This window comes from Urocitellus parryii, chromosome 10, assembly GCF_045843805.1.
Source record: "Urocitellus parryii isolate mUroPar1 chromosome 10, mUroPar1.hap1, whole genome shotgun sequence".
Classification (NCBI taxonomy): domain Eukaryota; kingdom Metazoa; phylum Chordata; class Mammalia; order Rodentia; family Sciuridae; genus Urocitellus; species Urocitellus parryii.
In genome coordinates, this window is record NC_135540.1 from 53091021 (window position 1) to 53111740 (window position 20720).

General features: G+C 34.1%; 1 protein-coding gene across 1 annotated transcript in view; it reads right to left on the reverse strand.

Moving 5' to 3' along the window:
• Window positions 1-20720, reverse strand: part of Tbck (TBC1 domain containing kinase) — a 224468-nt gene that overhangs the window by 14959 nt on the left and 188789 nt on the right. The window contains exon 25 of the mRNA XM_026403170.2: window positions 18238-18397. Within this exon, the coding sequence (XP_026258955.2) occupies window positions 18238-18397 (160 nt within the window). The remainder of the gene's footprint in view (window positions 1-18237; window positions 18398-20720) is intronic.

A 20720-nucleotide genomic window follows, 5' to 3' on the forward strand; every position in this document is an offset into this window, starting at 1 on the left:
GGCTCTTCGTCAATACTTGGCCTTATGGAAGTCCTACTCATGGTTTAAGGCTTAGGTCTATTATCTCCACAAAGCTTTTGGAATTCCTCATTTAACCAGAAGGAACTTCTTTCTTCTCAATGAGTTCTAGGGCTTTAATTTTAAATCTTTTATAGAATGTGTCAAATTCTGCTTTAGTTTTACTCAGTTGTATATATTTCTAATCTTTCTAACAAGATTGAAAATTTTATGAGTGTAAGGGATTGTATCGTTTTCATTTTCGTTTTTTTCAAAATAGAAGGCAGTCAGTATTTATTGTCCTCAAACTAGTATATTCTCTTGCCTTGCTCTTTACAGAAATTTATGCAAGTGCACAGTCTACTGCAAACTGTTACTTTCATGTGATTCTTCATCAATCATCAAATATTTGAGTGCTTTATCTACTTGAAAAATATCATGCTAGAAAGTAGGAATACAATAATAAAATATAATATAGTCTCTGTTCCCAATGAGCTAATTGAGAACACAGAGAAGTGAAAGGCAATTACATTGTCATTTGATAAATGTTAGAGTCATCATTTATGGTTTAAATTGTAGATCCAAAATAGGAATCGACCTAGGTGTCTATTGATATATGAGTGGATAAAGAAAATGTATTTTTTTTTGTGTGTATGTGTATAATATTCCACACCATGGATTATTATGCAGCCATAAAAGACTGAAATCCTGTCATTTGTGGCAACACAGATAGGACACTATGTTAAGTCATCACAAAAAGGCACAGGAAGAGAAATACTGTATATTTTGGCTCATATGTAGAATCTAAAAAAGTTAATCTCATAGAATTATACAACAGTGGTCACTGGAGGATTGAACAGGTAGTTGGGAGGGAAGAGAGAGTGAAATGGGGAATGAGTTCCAAAATACAGTTGGAAGTTCTAGTATTCTATTGTAGTGTATAGTGAATATAGTTTACAACAATTGATTATATATTCCAAGACAACTAGAAGAGAGGACATTTGAATATTCCCAACACAAATTAATGATACATGTTTGAGGTGATGGGAATGCTATTACTCTAATTGAATCACATCTAGTCACACATTGAGTAGATATATAAAATATTACACTATATCCCATAAATATGTACAATTATTATGCATCAGTTAAAAATTTGTACCTTGACGAGAAAACCTTGTAAAGAGAATAAATGAATCATGAAATATAGCTCATTTTGTTCTTTTCAAGATTTTGTGCCCTCATCTTGTGTTGTGTGTCCCTGAAGGAAGGATGGGATTTCTCTAATGCATACAGAAACTATATATGATTGTAGCTCCAAATGACACTAATAAAAGCAAATATGAGATTTCCATTGAGTACTTGGAAGAGGTGCTTAATTCTAAATTTGAGTAGTCAAGGAAGATGTTTGTGAAGAAATACTACATAAGTCTTTGAGACAAGTGGGAATTATCCAAGTGAACAAAAATGAGAAGAGTGCACAGAATAGAAATTGAAAAAAGACAATATATAAGAACTACAAGTAGATAAGTATGCCTTGAACCTAAAGGGTTGAGGGAATAGCAGTGAGGGATGAGCCCAGAAAACAAAGCAGAGTCCAAATCATTTAGAGCCTTTATAAGCCATTTTTAGGGTTTAGATCTATTTTGAAGGCAATGAGATGTCATAGAGTTTATTACGAGTGATTGTATTTATGTTTCAAAAAGCTCTCTATAGTTGTAGGGTAGAACTAGGGGAAGGGAGACTGCAGACAGGGACAGTGGGGAGTTACAGAGTCTTTCAGTAAGTCGGGCACAATATATTGGTGACCTGAGTGAAGACGGCTGGATAGTGGATACAGAGAAAATTTTAGTTAACAGGATGACAAGCTAAATGACTTTCTTTTCATATTTCTTGTCATTAGTCAAGAAGATGACAGAACTCACTCTTTCAATCAAATAGGCTGGCTGGTAAAAAGGGAAGTACAGGAACTAGGTAGACAGATAGCCTTGAGTTTGAAATCAGGGCTCAGACATTTATTAGCAGTGGAATCTTCAACAAGTCACTTAGCCTCTTTGGCATTAATTATTTTAAACTTGTTAAATGTGTAACAATAATAATACATTTGACAATTACAGGATGTTGGGAGGGTTAAATTGGATATAAATATATCTAAGTGTTTGATTTGTAGAGATAATACAAGACCGTTTATTTCCTGCCTTCTCTTTCCTCACTCCTTTAATAGATGAACCATTAATAACATCTTGCAATTGTATAGAGTCAAACTGAAAGAGCAGACTTGTCACTAAATGAGATGTAAGGTAGAGCTTTACAATGTTCATGGTGAACTGTTTAGGATGTGGTGACTTATACCAGTGACTCTTAATGTTTACTGGGGTCACATACCCTGTTGGCAAGAAGATGAAAACTATGAATCGTTTCTCTCATAAAAAATGGCACCCATGTATATTACACTTTATATATTATATAAATTGGTTCAAAGTCTCCTAAAATTCAATGAACTCTAGGCTTTTTAAAAAAATCTCTTTTTATACTAATTCATTTCATTTTCAAATTTGTGATAGTTATTTAATGTGTGAGAATAGCTGGGATCTTATAGATTTATAGATTATTTAACAATAGTTTTTATGTTTTAGTACATTATAGTTATACATAATATTAGGTTCATTTTGACATAATCATATATGCATGAAATATGATTTGTTTCACTTCAGTCCCCAGGAGTTTATACTTTCAAAGAAGTCTTCCCAGTAATGGCTATCTAGACATTCTTTGAAATGTTAAATATAACAAAGAAATTTAAACAATTTTTATTGCTTAAAAAAGTATACCAGCTCATGTTAGAGGACAAGCCTTTTCTGAAAAAATTCCATCATCTAATACCACCATGCATCAGCCCCTAATAAGTCTTTTGGTGCATTTTCCTTTGATCTGCAATATTTGGGAGCTGAATTTCAGCAATAATCATTTATCAACTTTTGTTTACACTACACAACTGAGAAGAGTAAACCCACACTGTGTCCACGTCCCTGGTCATATTACACAAAGTATATTATGCTCTGTAAAGAATGTATACAATAAAAACTCTGATTCAAAACACAGTTAGGGCTTTGATGGATCACAGCCAACTTCCAACCTCTTTAGGTCAAGCAAGAGGGCAATGATGCTTATTTTCTTATGCAGCCACAAACATTCCTATGGCAAGGAGTAATTAAATGGTGGGCTGTGGAGGGTAGGGTGGGTATGTAGAATAACACATACTGAGACAAGATAACTTTCATCCTGTGTCAGGTCATAAACCTAAGTGCCAGAGATCTCAAGATTCAGATGATGACTTGGCGATTTTCCCTGAAAATTGGAAGTGGGCTCCCTCTCTATTTTTAAAAACTTCTTATACTTTAAATGTAACACATTAAAAAACAGCTAGTCAAAGTTTGGATTTGGCATTTTAAGGTTCCCTTTACCCTAATTCCTATGTTGTCTTTTACTTCATAAAACTTATAAAAAGCTATGAGAATAGGGACTGAACAAGTTTGTTTTTAGTTCATAGGTCTTTCAAAGTAAGTTATGTCCATCATTTAACAAATTAGTTATGTAGAAGAGTTTTCACTGTTACTTTCAACTTTTATATAATGTCCAGCATGTTCAAGCTGCATTAATATTTAAAACATTTCCTTATAATCTGATATAAACCCACAGACTAAAACATTTGCTGACAAGGAAAGGAAAAGAAAAATCAGGAAGAAAGCCAAGTTTAACTGTAGCTAGTGCTCATGGACATAACAAAATCAAGAAAGAATTCCTGGCATACCTAGAACTGATAAAGGAGATTAGTGTCTCATTCTTTATCTAAATGTTTAAGGTACAACTAGAAAGACACCTATTACATTTTCCAACAGGTAAATGATTGCATATAATGTGTGTTAAAAAATGTATGAAATATGATATGTCAAGAGCTTTGTAATGTTTTGAACAACTAATAATAAAAAAAATTTAAAAAAAGTATTATATTAATTTGAAGAACTAGATAGATACTATGTGGAGCTAAAGAAGTTTAATATAGGGACGATATGTATTCTGAATTGGTTCAAAGTGTTTTATGGGTCATTTAGCACTTCTGGGCACATATTTGTAGTTGGATAATCTCTTTGAGACCAAAGGCTAGGGAAAGAGCTTAAGCAAATATTGGAAGCATAGAGAGCTAAAGAGAGAAGGGTGTCATGATCTGAAATTTTATATTCTCAGGTTCAAGGTTAAATGGTCAAATTCTAATACAAGGTAAAAGTATTAGTAGGTAGGGCCTCTGGGAGGTGATGAGGCCTTGGGGTCAGAGCACTCATAAATGGGATTAGTACCCCTTCTCCATATATATATTTTTTTGTAGTACTGGGACTCAAACCCAGGGCTTTGTGCACTCTACTACTGAGCCATACCCCAGCCCTGGTGCCCTTATAAGAGAGATTACAGAGCTTACTTGCTATTTCTGCTATGGGAGGTCAGAGACAAGATGGCCATCTATGAACAAGGATTTGGTCCTATCAGATAACAAATCTGCAGAATCTTGGGATTCTTAGTGCAGAATTGTGTGACAAGCCAAACCAGAACTGTGAAAAAAATTTGTATTGTTATAAGCCCCCAGCTTATGATATTTTGTTACAACACAATAATGGACAAGGACAAAGGGACTGCCAAAAGGTAAAGGATCCCAGCAATCACTACAATATCATAAAACATGGGAGTAGATGGAGTAAAGCTTTATATTACACAGCACAAATTAACATTCAATCTAATATTGAAAGGCCAAGTAACAGTGGTGTCCTGGTAAGTGTAAATGAGCAAAATTGGACTATTATTTTTAAAAATAGATGCTACAGCATGCCTTACCGTGAATCTGATCATTTTCAGTTGAAAAATACATGTGAGATTTTAAATTATGCCATGTATAAATAGCATTAGATCACTGTTTAGTCATAGGATATCCACAAAAATCATCTTTCATCTAGGTTTCTGAATCAAACATTACTCAGAAAAATATGTGTATGTGTATACATATGTGTGTTTATGCATATATATATATATATATACACACACACACATATGTATACACACGTGCATGCACGGACCCACACTATACAGATATAATGTTTCCTAGTTTTTTGGGTTTTATTTTATTTTATTTTATTTTATTTTGAGAGAGAGAGAGAGAGAGAGAGAGAGAGAGAGAGAGAGAGAGAATTTTTTTTAATATTTATTTTTTAGTTTTTGGCGGACATAACATCTTTATTTGTATGTGGTCCTGAGGATCAAACCTGGCCGCACGCATGCCAGGCGAGCGCGCTACTGCTTGAGCCACATCCCCAGCCCCGGGTTTGTTTTATTTTAAAGGAAAGAATAACAACAGCTTATATGATAGTAACTGGACATCATATTCAGATGAATATTTCTTCTAAGGATAAAAGCATTGATTTTGTGCCGAGAATATAACATTCTAAGAGTAAGATAGACTATCCTTAATATTTTCCAAAGGGTTGACAAGACAAAGTGAGAAGTAAGGATTCTTTCCATTTCTTACATAACCTTTGAATGTGGTACACTGTCAGGGATATCTATCTCATTGGTCTCATAATCACAAAATACAATCTAGAAAGAGTTAATGATTCTTAAGAAAAGTCTTATGAGTTTCAGTGACTAAAACAACAATATTATGTTCACACATCTTCTTAAGGACATACTAAAGGCAGAAACACACAAAATGGGGCTTTTATTTAACTTTGGTCCACAATGTTGGCCAGTTTTCCAGTCTGGATCCTACAACTGTTTCATATGAGGAAGAAAATAACCAACTGACACAGTTATCATGCTACTGTAATTGTATTAAGTCATCATTCTCACTAAACATCCTAATTTTATTTTGGAAAAGAAATGGGTACACTATGGAGTTTTGTCAAGCTGAGATGTGAGACTTTGACCTTGAGTTGGGAGTAGGGCAGTGTGGGGGAGCAGTTAATGGTTGCTATGGGTATCAAAACAAACCATACATTTTCTCCTAGATAGCATTTGATCAATGTTAAAAAATAACAATTTCCTTTAAATTGGAGCAACTTGCTCAAGGATATACAACGTCCTTTCCTATATCTCTGTTCATTTAAAACATGACATGGATAGTAAACTATCTTAATTCTCATACATGACACAATTGTTCTCTGGGATTAATTCAGTACATTTTAGTTTTATAATAGGTATCTTTTATGGGAATTTCTATATATGTCATGCTGGCATATTTTCTCTGGGCGCACAGAGAATATAATTCCAGTTTAGCAATTTAAGGTGCAATTTCTCCTGTGAGAGTTGGAAAAAAAAAAGATCATCTTTGCAATGAGACAAAAGTAAGCCTTAGCCATCAGTTTCTTTCAAATGCGATACCACTAAAACTAGATTGACTTTTAAGCTTGTTTTGATATAAAGCTCTTCTTATTCCCATAAACCAATAGATGTAACCTATATTGGTTTGGCTTATCAAAATAAACTCAGCAACCAGGACCAGCACAAAATTGGATTCATCCTTGCAGCTGTAGTACATATTTCAGAGACTTAGAAGCCCACTTCACTTTCTTATCTGACTTTCCTTAAAGCTAATATAACTTTGCTCACAGCATATCTGGTTATGCTTGAATATACAACAGTCACTTTATTTAACCTTTAAGGAATAAGTGACAATGAGAACTACCAAGACTTAATTAAGATGCAGCTAAGGGGTCTGGGGTTGTGACTCAGCAGTAGAGTGCTCGCCTAGCATAGGCGAGGCCTGGATTCGATCCTCAGCATCACATAAAAACAAAAATAAAATAAAGGTATTATGTCCAACTACAACTTAAAAAAATATCTTAAAAAAGACGCAGATAAGGCTCTGTTATAGGACCTTAATTAAACTAAGATCTTTGTAGTTCTTCTTTGCCCCATTCTGGAGAAAAGCAATGTTTTACCTAGATACCAAATGACAGATTTGAAAGTTTTTCTAATGTATTTAATGTGGCAGCAAGGTCAAATACAAAAAGGGAAGTGGTAATTGTAATGAAACTATCTCATTATAATACCCTGAGAAAGAACTGTAATTACAAGAAATAGTTAATGATACATAATTTATTTTCTGATTATAGTTATTTAGGTACAGACAGAGTACGCTATATTTCTCAGATCTGTTTTGTTATCTTATATGAATTTAGACATTATATTCAATATATTTGGTCACTGTATAGCAATTATTTGTATTTGTATTACAAAAGATACTCTGATCCTAGTTTATATGTCAAGACAAGTGATTCATTCTTTCTTTCTTAGAGTAGTTCAATGATTTTGCCACTTCTTATATTAAATATTGAAAGCCTTTTTTTTTTAAATTGGGCTATACTTCATTTTATATTTTTATTTTCTGGATTTCAGAGTGGTTATTTTACCAGATCTTAATAGATGACATAAAGCTAGAAAAATTATAAGCAGTGTCTACTTTTTATAAACAAACAATTTCCAAGTCAAAATATGGATCTGACATAAAAATAATAAACATGTACAATGATAATTTGCAACTGCACTGACTAGAATTGGTACTTCTGCTTCCTTTTCACAGCACTGAACTGTGGCTTTCTTAATCTTTAAAAATAGGACTCTGCCAGCTGCAATGTACTAATTTCAACGTAGAAGAAAAGCTGCTACTTGCTTGGAAATCACTTAAAGCAACATGAAAGTTTCTCCACAAGTGTCTCACCAAAAATTGTTGGATTCAGGTGAATTGGTGATAGATAGTGAGATGGGCTCAACATATCACACCCTAGAGTCTATTTTTAAAAAATTGGGGCAAGATGGATAACATAAACTTTGACATTTTAAAAACTTTTAGGTGCAAGATTCAGGGTCATTAAGTACATTCATGATGCTATCCAATCATCAACACAATTTATTTCCAAAGTTTTTCCATCATTCCAAATAGAAACTCTATACTCATGAAAGACTTATTCCCATTCTTTCCTCTTCTAGCCACTGGTAACCATTAATCTACTTTCTGTCTCTGAGTTTCACTTATTTTATATAAACTGAAACATAAGAATTTTTGTCCTTGTGTTTGGTGTATTTTATTTAGCCAGGGTTCATCCATGTTGTAGGATGAGTCAGAACTTCATTATTTCATGGCTGAATATTACGTTATATTTATATAATATATATTAATTCATTAGTCTATTGATAGACACTTGGGTTTGCCTATCTTTTGACAACTATCAATACTGTTTTCCACAATGGCAATACTAATTTATATTTCTTCTGACAATATGCTACTATGAACATTGGTATACAAATATGTATTTGTGTCCCTATTTTCAATTGCTGGGTTGTATGATACATCTGTTTTCTTTCTAGAGAACTTGATACAAGTTTCCTGTGGAAGATACATCACTTTATATGTTCATGGTAGCAATTCACCAGTGTTCCAATCTCCCCCCCCCCCTTTTTTGCCAATTCTTGAGTATGAAGTGGTGTCTTATTGTGGTTTTGATTTACATTTCTCTAATGACAACTACATTGAGTATCTTTCTCTAATGACAGCTATTATGAGTATCTTCATATGTGCTATTGGCTGTTTGAATATCTTCTTTAGAGAAATATCTATTCGAATAAAGTTCTTTGTTCATTTTTAAATTTAATTATCTTTCTGTGGTTATATTGTATAAGTTGTTAGTATAAATACTACTGATTTTTGAACAGATTTTTGTATTCTGATATTAAATACTTATCAGATGATTTATAAATATTTTTGCCCATTTTGTGTACTATCTTTTCACTTACTTGATAGTTACTTTGAAGCACAGGTTTTTATTTTTAGTGGTGTAAATTTTATTTATTTATTTTTGTCTGTGGTTTTGGTGTCATGTTTAAGAAACAGGGCCAAAACCAAAGTCATAAAGATTTATCTCTTATTTTTTTCTGCTAAGAGTTTTTATAGTTTAAGCTCTTAAATTTAAGTATTTCATTCATTTTTAAGTTAATTTTTTTTGGCATAAGATCAAGAAGGGTCCAACTGTGTTCTTTTGCCTTGTATATTTAGTTGTTTGAGTACCATTAATTGGAAAGACTACTGTTTTTTCATGGAATAGTCTTGGCACCTTTGTCAAAAATTGATTTTCCATAGATGTGAGGGTTTACTTCTGGGCTTTCAATTTGATCCTACTGGTCTATATGTCTATCATTATGTCTGTATCAAATTGTTTTGATTCCTCAAGGTTTGTATTAAGTCCTGAAATTGGAAAATGTGAGTCTTCTGATTTGTCATATTTCTTCAAGATTATTTTGTCTCTTCTGGTCCCTAGAAATTCCATATGAATTTTAGAATGAGCTTTTCCATTTCTGCAAAAAACATTGTTGGGATTTTAAGAGTGCATTAAATGTGCACATTGCTTTGAATAGCAATGTCATCACAACAATATTAATTTGTTTTTCTGTGCCTGGCTTATTTCACGTAACATAAGGATTTCCAGTTCCATTCATATTGTTACAAATGACAGTATTTCATTTTTTATTTAATCATATTTGATTGTGTATATGTACCACATTTTCTTTATCCATTCATCAGCTGATGAACACTGTTTTTATTTCTTGACTATTGTCAAAAGTGTTACAAATGAATACGAACATGCAGATGTCTCTTTGACATACTGATTTCATTTCATTTGGCTATAATACCCAGGAGTGAAATTCTAAACCATATAGCAGTTTTTTGAGGAACCTCTGTACTGTTTTCCACATGGCAATACTAATTTATATTTCTTCTGACAGTATGCAAGGGTTGCCTTTCCTCCACATCCTCACCAGCACTTATTATCTTCAGTCTTTTTGATGGCAGACATTCTTAGTGGGTGAGATGATGTCTCACTGTGGTTTTGATTTGCATTTCCTTGATAGTTAGTGATGCTGAACAATTTTTCATGTACCTGTTGGTCATCTATATATTTTCTTTTGAAAAATATATGTTTAAGCCCATTGCCCACTTTAAAAAAATATTTTTATTTTTGGCATTGGGTTATATATTCTGGATATCAGCCTCTTATTAGATGTATAGGTTGCAAATCTTTTCTCCCATTCTGTAGGCTGTCTCTTCACTGTTGGTTGTTTTCTTTCCTATGTAGATGTTCTTTGATTTGATGCAATCACCTTTGTCCGTTTTTGCTTTTGTATCCTATGCTTTTGGAATCTTATCAAAAAAATCCTGAACCACCAATGTCCTGAGGTATTATCCTGTTTTCTTCTTCTGTAATCCATTTTGAATTAACTTTTGTAACTGGTAATAGGGATAGATTTTCATTCTTCTGTATGTAGATGTCTAATTTCCCCAGCACTATTTATTTAAGAAACTATCCTTTCTCTAATGTGCATGTTTACACCATCATTGAAGATCAACTGGCTGTGGAAGTGGCAGTTCCCTTCTGGGATCTCTATTCTGTTCCAATGGTCTATGTGTCTGTTTCTGTGTTTTTTCTTTTTTTGATCATGGATTTTATTTATACATAGTCACCTTGATACAAAAAAGGGTATGTGGCAACCTTTTTTTTGCTAAATAGATAAAATAGAATAAAAATAAAGTGGTCAGGGTAAATGTACAATCAGAAAATGAGTCCAGCAGGAGACACAGCACAGTTGTTAAAAATGATCTCAAATTTGACTTTAAGCTGCTAGCAGCCACAGCTAAGAAGAAAACATACTAGTTACAAGATTCCTGACAACAGTTACTTTGGTGTTTTGGCTTAAAACAAGATGTGAATCAAACCTTGATTTTTAAAAACAATTTTATTCATTTATTTATTTTGTATTTTTTGTTCTTTTTAATATATACATAACAGTAGAGTATATTTTGACATACTATACATACATAGAGTAAAACTTCCAATTCTTGGGGTTGTACATGATGTGAAGTTACACTGGTCATGTATTCATATATGAACACAGGAAAGTTATGCTATCATGCTATTTTGATTACTAAAGCTTTGTAGCATATTTTGAAATCAGTCATGCATCCTGATTTGTTCTTTGTGCTCAAGATGGCTTTAGCTATTCAGTGTGTGTGTGTGTGTGTGTGTTTCCATTTAAATCTTAGTATTTTTTTGTGTAGTTCTGTGAAGAATGCCATTGGTATTTTGATGGAAATTGTACTAAATCTGTATATTACTTTGGGTAGTATGGACATTTTAACAATATTGATTCTTCTAATACATGAACACAGATTTCCTTCAACTTTGCATCATCTTCAGTTTTTTTCAGTAGTGTTTTATAATTCTCATTGCAGAGGTCTTCATGTATTTAGCTCAATTTATACCTATTTTTTTAAAATAGCTGTCCTACGTGGTTTTGCTTTCCTGATTTTTGTTTCAGATAATCTGCTATTGGAATATAGCAACACCAGTGATTTTTGAATGTTGATTTTGTATCTTGCAACTTTGCTGAATTCATTAATTAGTTCTAAGAGCTTCTTTTTTATTTTGGGGGTGTTTTATATGTGATCATATATATTGCAAAATAGTGATTGCAGATAGTGACAAGTTCATTTCCTCTTTTCCAATTTGGATACCTTTTATTTTGCTCTTCTGCTTGACTGATCTGGCCAGGACTTCCAGCAATGTGTTGAATAAAAGTATGGAAGTGGGCATCCTTTTGTTCTAGATTTTAGAAAGTTTTCAGCCTTCCCCCCTTCAGTATGTCAGGTGTTGGCTTATTATATAGGGCCTTTATTATGACACAGAGGTACTTTACCACTGAGCTGCATTCCCCAGTCCTTTTTATTTCAAGGCAGGGTCTCACTAACTGGGTTAGGGCCTTACTAAACTGCTTAGTAAGGTCTTGAAATTGCAATCCTCCTGCTTCAGCTTCCTGAGCTACTAGGATTACAGGTGTGTGCCACTGTGTCTGACAAGGCATATGTTTCTATACCTAATTTGTTTAGCATTTTTATTATGAAGGGATGTTGAATTTTGTCAAATGCCATTTCTATATCTATTGAGAAAATCACATGGTTTTTGTCCTTGATTCTGTTGATGTGGTATGTCACATTTATTGATCTATGGATACTGAACCTTGCTTATATCCCTGGGGTGAATCCCACTTAATAATGGGAAATAGCCTTTTAAAATATGCTATTAGATTTGTTTTTCTAATATTTTGTTGAGAATTTTTGCATCTATATTCACAAGACATTGATCTGTTGTTTTCTTTTTTGGTCTTTGTATCAATGTAATGCTGGCCTCACAGAATGCATTTGAAAGAATTATTTCCTGTTAGGTCATATGTGGAAACAAGAGAGGAAAAAAAAAAAAAAAAGAAAGGTGGAGGGACACGGAATCTCATGAAAATCAAAGGAAGATCAGTAGAGAAAGGCTCCAGCTGAGGGAAAGGGGAAATACTGGTAAAAAAAATATTGGCCAAATGTTAGATTGTGTGCATGTATGAAAGTGACAGCAAATTCCACAATTATGTACAACTATAATGCACCAATTAAAAATTCCTTCCTCTTCTTTTTTTTTTTGAGAACTACCATTAGTTCCTCAAATGTTTGTAAGAATTTATCAGTGAAGTTATCTGTAGAAAATGTTTTTTAGTGATGATTCCTTCTGGGTACTTATTATCAGATCTAGTTCTTCATAATTAAGTCTTGGTAAAGTTTGCAAGTAGGAATTTGTCCATTTTTTCTAGGTTATTGAATTTGTTGGCATATTATTCATAATAATCTCTAATAACTTTTGTGTTTCTGTGGCATCAGTTGTAGTATCTTTTAATCTGATTTTATTTCATTCTCATCTCTTTTTCTTAGTCTAGGTAAGGGTTTGTCTATTTTGTTTATCTTTTCAGTAAACTGGCTTTTTGTTTCATTGATATTTTGTAGTTTTTTAAGTCTCTATGTCATTTATTTCTGCTCTGATTTTCACTAATGCTTTCTTTCTACTAATTCTGGTTTGTTGCTGTTTTTCTAGTTCCTTGACATGCAGTGATAATTTTCTGCTTTTTTGATGTAGGCATTGATTGCTAAAATGTCTTCTCTTAGTACTACTTTTGATATATCCCATAGTTTTGGTATATTGTTTCCATTTTCATTTGTTTCAAGATTTTTTATTGGTACATTATCATTATACATAATAGTGGGATTCAGTATGCCATTTTTGTACAAACACATAATTTGATCACATTCCCTAGTACCTTCTTTTTCCAACACACCCCAATGCCTGGGTTTACTTTCTCTACTGATCTCACTTTGATTATTTTTAATCAGTGCATTAATATATAAAAGTGAAATTTGTTGTGGTATAATCATACTCATCTGACAATAATTCACTGCTTAAGGTTGGGGGATGGGTAACAGAGGCAGGCCTTTGGCTTCATAGCTGCATTGTGTCAGGAGAACGACAGGTGTGCCCTTGGCACATGCAAGCATGGAAATGATATAGGTCAAAATTTATATGTCTTGCCAGCACAATGATCTCTCTAATGCCAGGCCTGTCTATAGGTTCTGTGAGCTGTGACCTGTGTACAGGGCCTTTCTTCAGTTTCTTCTGCATGCTGGGTATCACTTGGTGGGCCTGGCATTGAGCTTCAAGACAATGCCTTGTGCTAGCTTTCATATCTGGCTCCCCATCAGTTGTAGCCTTGTTTCCTGCTCTGCTACCCAAGGCAATGCCTAGTTTCAGGGGCTCAGTCCATGAGTATTGGAATGGTGGTTGAGGTCAAAGGGCTTTGCCCAGCAATGGGTGTCATCATGGCAAGCCTGGTAGTGGGTTTCACGTCTAAGGCCTGGATGTAATTCTGTCTCCTTCACCATTGGGCTGCTTGGAGTTGGGGGAAAGGCTTCTGTGGGTAATTCTTTCTTTCTTGCCTTATTCAATAACATTTTCATTTTGTTATACTAAAAGCAGGCACTATGGTCTCTCTCCCAATTTCCTCAGCTCTTGTGATGGTGGTTTGGTGCATGTGTAGCTTTTTTTTAACATGATGTGCCTACAGGAAGATGATCAATAAGAGCATCTTACTCAGCTGCTTTCTTGCTGTGACCCTCAGTAAATATAAATACAACTGATTTTTTTTGCATGTGTTTTTTTTTTTAGTGTGTTGATTTTGTTATCTTCAAACTTTGCTGGATTCATTTATTCTAATAGTCTTATATCTGTGTGGGTGCATTCTTGGAGTTTTCTCAATACAAAATCATGTCTTATGCAGAGTAAGCTTTACTTCTTTCATTCTGTATTGGTTTGGACAATGTCCCTCTAAAATGCATGTCTTTTCTAGAATATCAGAATATAACCTTATTTGGAATTGGGTAGGTCCCTATATGAGGTCATACAGGAGTAGAGTGGGCCCTTAATTTAACTGGCATCCTTATAAGAAAGAGAAGAAATATTGAGATAGACTACACTGAGAGAATACCACCTGATGACAGTCAAGAGATTATATAGCTACAAATCAAGGAAAAACAAGTATTGCTGGTCATGACCAGAAGCTAGGAAAAAGCAAGAAATGTTTCCACTTTGAGTCTCTGAGGAAGCATGCCTCTGCTAACACCTTGATTTTAGCCTTCTAGTTTCTAGAATTATGAGAGAATAAATTTCTCATGTTTAAAGCCATCTAGTTTGTGGTAAAAGTAACTTATATTCCAGTTTGAAAAAAATATTATCTTGCCTTATTCCTCTGGCCAGAATAAAAAAAAAATACTTTTTAAGACCTTCCAATAAGTTGAGGAAGAGGAAACACTTTTAAATTATGCTGTGCCAGCATTAGTCTGATATCAAAGTCAGATAAAGAAAGGAAACTATAGACTATAGTCTATGAATACTGGTGCAAAAATCCTAAAGAAAATATTAGGGAGTATATTTAGCAGTATATTTAAAGGATTATAGACCATGACCAATTGGAGGTTATGGTAGGAATACAAGGTTTAACATTGACAAATATCAATTGTTATAATAGACAACATTAATAGAAGGAAGTGAAGAAAACATTTAATTGTCCATAATATGAAATCAGTACTTGACAAAATTCAATATTGTTTAAGGCCAAAAATACTGAACAAACTAGAAACAGAGGGGAACTTCCACAACATGATAAAAACCACAAATGAAAAAAAACAAGCTAACATCCTACTCAATGGTGAAGATTGAAAGCTTTTTTCCTGAGGTTAGGAAGGAGACAAGGATGTCCTCTTTCACCACTTCTATTCAACACAGTACAGTTTCTACTTGTTTCTTTTTCTTTTTGCTTGTTTTTTGTTATTTCTGTGGTGGGATGAAAGATTAGGGCTGCTTACTCTGTTATTTTGTTGATGTACTCCCAAATTCGAAGCTTTTTAGAAACAACATACATCAAATAGCATTCATTAAATTCACACGTATGCAAATAACAGTACTAGAGAATAAAATTAATAGCTGTTGTTAATTGAGTGATTACTAGTATCAGACTCTTCAATAAACTTTATATGCCTAACTCAAAATCTTCCAAAACATGCTGTGAGGTAGTTATAATTCTAATTTTCTTTTTATAATTGGCAACTTAGGTCATATTATTAACACAAATTAACAAAACTAGTAAGAAACAGAACAGGGCAACTAATCTAGACTGAACAACAACAAAAATCCATGTGTTTAAATACTTAATAAACCCTTGTGATAAATTTACAAAGAGATTAATTACAAAAGTGTAGGTGGGATGAGACCTATAGGGACAGTGAAGTTATAGTAAAAGCAGAGCTATTATTGCCACCTCTAGAGCCAAGGGGTATTGACCAGGGGCTAATTCAAGAGTTGTAGAGAGAAGTGTTATCTTTCAGTAGAAGGACACAGCCAACCTGAGATAATTTTTTTAAAAATATTTTTTTAGTTGTGGATGGACACAATATTTATTTGTTTGTTTATTTATTTATTTTTATGTGTTATTGAACTTAGTGCCTCATGCATGTGAGATGAGCTACAACCCCATTTTGACAGAGGATTTAGGGGGATAAATATCCTGATCCCTCTCTGTCCCATAATCTATCAGACCTCCCAATTGGCTGAACAACTAGAATCCAGAATACATGAAAGTTGGCCCTGACAGGTGAGGGGTGATAAATGGGGGAGAATGGATTTGTGATGGGAAGTGGGGAAAAGACTAAGATATCCAGAACAACCACGAATACTCAATCAATATGAATTCCAATCAATATGCTTTAAATTAAGATGCTTCTAATTTAGTGGGGAATTTTGGTAAATTAATACAGAGCTGAACAGTTGATAAAAATATGAAACAGTATAATAAATATCTAAACTTCTCTTCAATCCTATGATCAGAAAAACTATTAAAAATACATTTCTAAACAAATATACAAAACTGCTTATCAAAAATGATTTCCTGATATAGTTCAGTGGTAGCATGTGCAAGGCCCTAGGCTCAAACCCCAGCACTACAAAGGAAAAAAATAATGATGATTTCCTGTTGTTGGACTGAAGTGTTAATAGCTATGCATATGATTTTTTTTTTCTGTCATCACTGTCTACAGATATGAGTCAGAATGGAGGATGTGAAAAAGAAAATGTTTGATAGCACCTGGCTTCTGATAAACATAACAGTGATTTATTTATTTAGAATGTGATGGTTCTTTATTACTTGACATATATTTTTATTATTTCATCTGAATACTCATGCTACCAGGTATCCTTCATATGTTGAACTTCAGTGTCTTGTATATAATACAAGATAAATATTTTTAACTTTGTGTTTAATGACATGAGTTGTCTACAGACACACATATATAATATACATACATGTACATATAAACACACACATGTGTATATACACATACACCTTTTCACTTTTATGGTAAAATTAGAATAAGCACAACTTGAGGTTAATATAATGATTAGGATGTTTAGGAGCATTTAGAAGCTGGGTGGTACCCTTATTCTTTCTGTCCAGGGAAGTACAGGTTTTTATTTGATAAATTTGGGAAGGCTCAGTCGTGTTCTTTCTTTTGAGAAAAACTGCCCGGAGGGAACAACTGCCTTTGCTGTTTTCCCAGGAGCATCTTTTTTCTTCTTTTTAGAAGAGGGGCCTTCAACCAGTTCAACATTGCCATACCTAGATATGTTCTCTGCCTACTTCTGGGTGTTTTTCCCCATCCTGTTTAGCTCTCAAATTAAGCTATAGTCTCTAACATGTCCTTTATTAAAAATGTGATATTTTTGGCTTTCATATCTACTGTTATATTTTTCAATTTGCTTATAATATGGCCATGGGAGAGCAAGGCCATTTTATTGTTTCATATATTTCTTAAATCTGCAAGTAGATATCCTTCCTGACTCCTCTTCATCAAAAAAAAAAAAAAAAAAAAAAGAAAAAGAAAAAAAAATTGAGTCTCTAATAACCAAAACTCCCAAACCTAGTAAATTCTACTGATTAGCTTTCAGAGCCTACACTCTAGCCCTTCTGTTTTTCCACAATGGAGGAAATTCTAGCTACATGTTTGCAATTTCAGAAAGCAATTAACAAATACCCCCCTCAGCACCACACATGCATGCATGCGTGCGCGCACACACACATATACGCACACAAATCCCTCAAAAACCTGTGCTCTCATATTAATTTGTTTTTTTGCTACTCTAATATCTGAGTCTGGCTAATTTTATTTTATAAAGAAAAGTTTAATTAACTCACAATTTTGGAGTCTGATGTCTAAAAAGCATAGTGTCAGCCCTAGTGAGTGCCCTAGGAATGTGTGTTAGAGTAATAGATCACATTTCAAAATTGGAGTTGGAGACTCAGTAGGATCCCATAATCCTTTCTTTCTAAGGGCATGACCAAAGGACCCTCCCACTAGTTCCCACATTTTTTTTTTTTTGTGGTGCTGGGGATTGAACCCAGGGCCTTGTGCATGCAAGACAAGCAGTCTATCAACTTAGGTATATCCCCAGCCCCTAGTTCCCATATCTTAAAGGTCAGATCTCTCACTATCACCACACTAAGACCAAGTTAATATATATGAACTTTTGACAAATGGCATTTAAACAACAGAAGTTAACTTACTATGGGTCCTCATGTTGAAAACTAAGGGAAAAAGAATCTAGACAGATCTTCAAAAGTCATTTCATTTATGACCAATTCCTGAAGAAACATGCTTTTAGACATCCTACATGATAAACAGGTAAATAACTCATCATATATGCATATAACATTTCTGAGTATACTTACCTCAGCTGTGTGTTTTGCTACATGGCCCACGATAACAATGACCTTTCCCTTGAAGTTCTGAAGCATAGTGGTGTAAGGGCCCTGGGTAAGCTCTCCTTCTGCAGTGAATGCAGCACTGAATGGAATGTTGATGCTGCCTGAAATGTGACCTCGAACAAAACTGTACAGGTTAAATTAAGGAAAACATTTTTTTGTGTGCAGCTTGAGTGTCTCAAAGAACCAGAGGTAACTGGTTTGCAGAGATAGTACCAAACATCTCCATGCTCACATGAATATTTTATTAAGTGAATTAAGTACCTCGAAGGGTAATAAAAAAAGTTAAATCTGAAAATGAGGTAGAAAAGAAAAAGACGACTAGCCAAGGACATAATGACATTCTTCCTCGTTAAATGAATTGTGAAAGCGACCCTGATGCAGCAAAGTGATGTTAGTCATAAGGATTGTACAATATTCACACCTTTCAGTTCATTATTACCTCTGTGCTTTATTTATTTTTTTGTACCAGGGATTGCACTCAGGGGCACTCAACCCCTGAGCCACATCGTCAGCCTTTTTTATTTTGAGAAAGAATCTCACAAAGTTGTTTAGGACCTCTCTACATTGCTGGGGCTGGTTTAGAACTTGTGATCCTCTTGCCTCAGCCTCCCAAACCACTAGGATTACAGGTGTGTGCCACCATGTTTGGCTACTGTGATTAGAGTCTCAGGTCTAATGTGATACTGCAAAAGCCTATTCATTTTAGGCAAGCCATTGCTAAATGAGACTCAGGATTATAACAGGTAATTAGCACTAGTTGGAAACACTTTTATTGCTGGTTAGTTTCTCAAGAAAACTTAGCTCATGTTTTCATTACTTCCAATTTTATGCTCTCTGAATACTGAAGGTACTGACTGATGTTTTATTGTTTTTACACTCAAGAAGGGTTCTGATGGTCTTATTGACTATAAGGAATTAGGGGATCCATTAGCTTAAAATATTTAGAAATGTCATAAGATCTTAAAGAAAAAATATATGTTCCAGTAAATAATTAAAAAGTACAATTGAGCTGGGCATGGTGGTGCATGCCTATAATTCCATCTGCTCAAGAGGCTGAGACAGTAGGCTCTCAAGTTCAAAGCAAGCCTTAGCAATTTCGAGGTGCTAAGCAACTCAGTGAGACCCCATCTCAAACAAACAAACAAACAAACAAACAAACTAGGGCTGGGGATATGGCTCAGTGGTTGAGTACCCCTGAGTGCAATCCCTGGTACCCACCCACCCCCCCAAAAAAAGTATAACTGAATAAAATGGAGCCTTGGAAAATAAAAGGTGATTCTCTGTATAGAATTATAGAATAGAGAAAGATTTTCTTAAATACTCATTAATCAAATAAGTCTTTAAGTAAAACAGCTGTGAACATTACTCTAAAAGAAATGTATATGATACTTGAATAAAAGTTAACTAGGCAAAGGGATGACATGGAAGTGGAATAGGGTGTGATTACTGAAAGACCTGGAAAATAACAAGAAAAAGGGGAATAATAACCCCTAAGGAGAAAGGAGAGCTGTGTGACCTGGGAGGGCCAAAAGGGCATACAATGGGCCCTGGGCTGTGGAAACTTTCACCCTTTCCCAGCAACAATGGGTTTTGAACTTTTGCAACTGTTTTCCTGATTTAGGATTTGAACTTGCACAAATGTTCCTCCTGACTGCCCAACCAATGCAAATGATTCAAATTTCACTTGTGATCCAAATCTCACTTAAACACTATAAAAATCAGACCCCTCCTGTAATCATTCACCATTTTCTTCTCTGAAAATGTGCCATTCTACGGCTTAATAAAGAAAGCTTGCTGATCTGTTGAGGTTTGTTCCCATTTCGGTTTTTTAGAACTTGTGATCCTCTTGCCTCAGCCTTCAATAACAATTTTTGCCTTCAATAACAATTTAGGCAGAAGTTTTTGTTTTATAGTGGGAAGATACATGGAAGGCCACTGGCAGTGGAATTTAGAGAGCATGGAGGAGTATAGGTATGAGGGGCCTGGGAAAGGAGGGAGGGGCAGATATGCAGGGCCTTGTTGATAATACTGGACTTTATTCTAAGAACAATGAAAAAGGATTTTAGGCAGAAAAGCTAAGTACTACATTTGCATTTAGGAGACTCTGTGGAGAAAAAAAGAGGAGTAAATATACAGACTAGTTTATAAGAAATTTAGGCAGTATCTTTTCCTTTTCTTGATTAGTGATGACTACCATGAAAGGAATTTGATGTGTTTAATAGTCATTTTCTCAAACTTCTACTTTCATTATGTAAATTAATAGTTTTAAAATATTATGACACAAGCAAGTAATATTTTTCCCCAAAATTCATCACACAGAAGGGAGAACACTTGGAATTATTTTTTGAAATGAGAATTTTTCAATAACCCAAGAGTTTGTAGTCATCTTTTACACTATTTTCTTTCTGTCTCTCTTATACTTTTCCTTTCTGTCATCAATGAAGAGT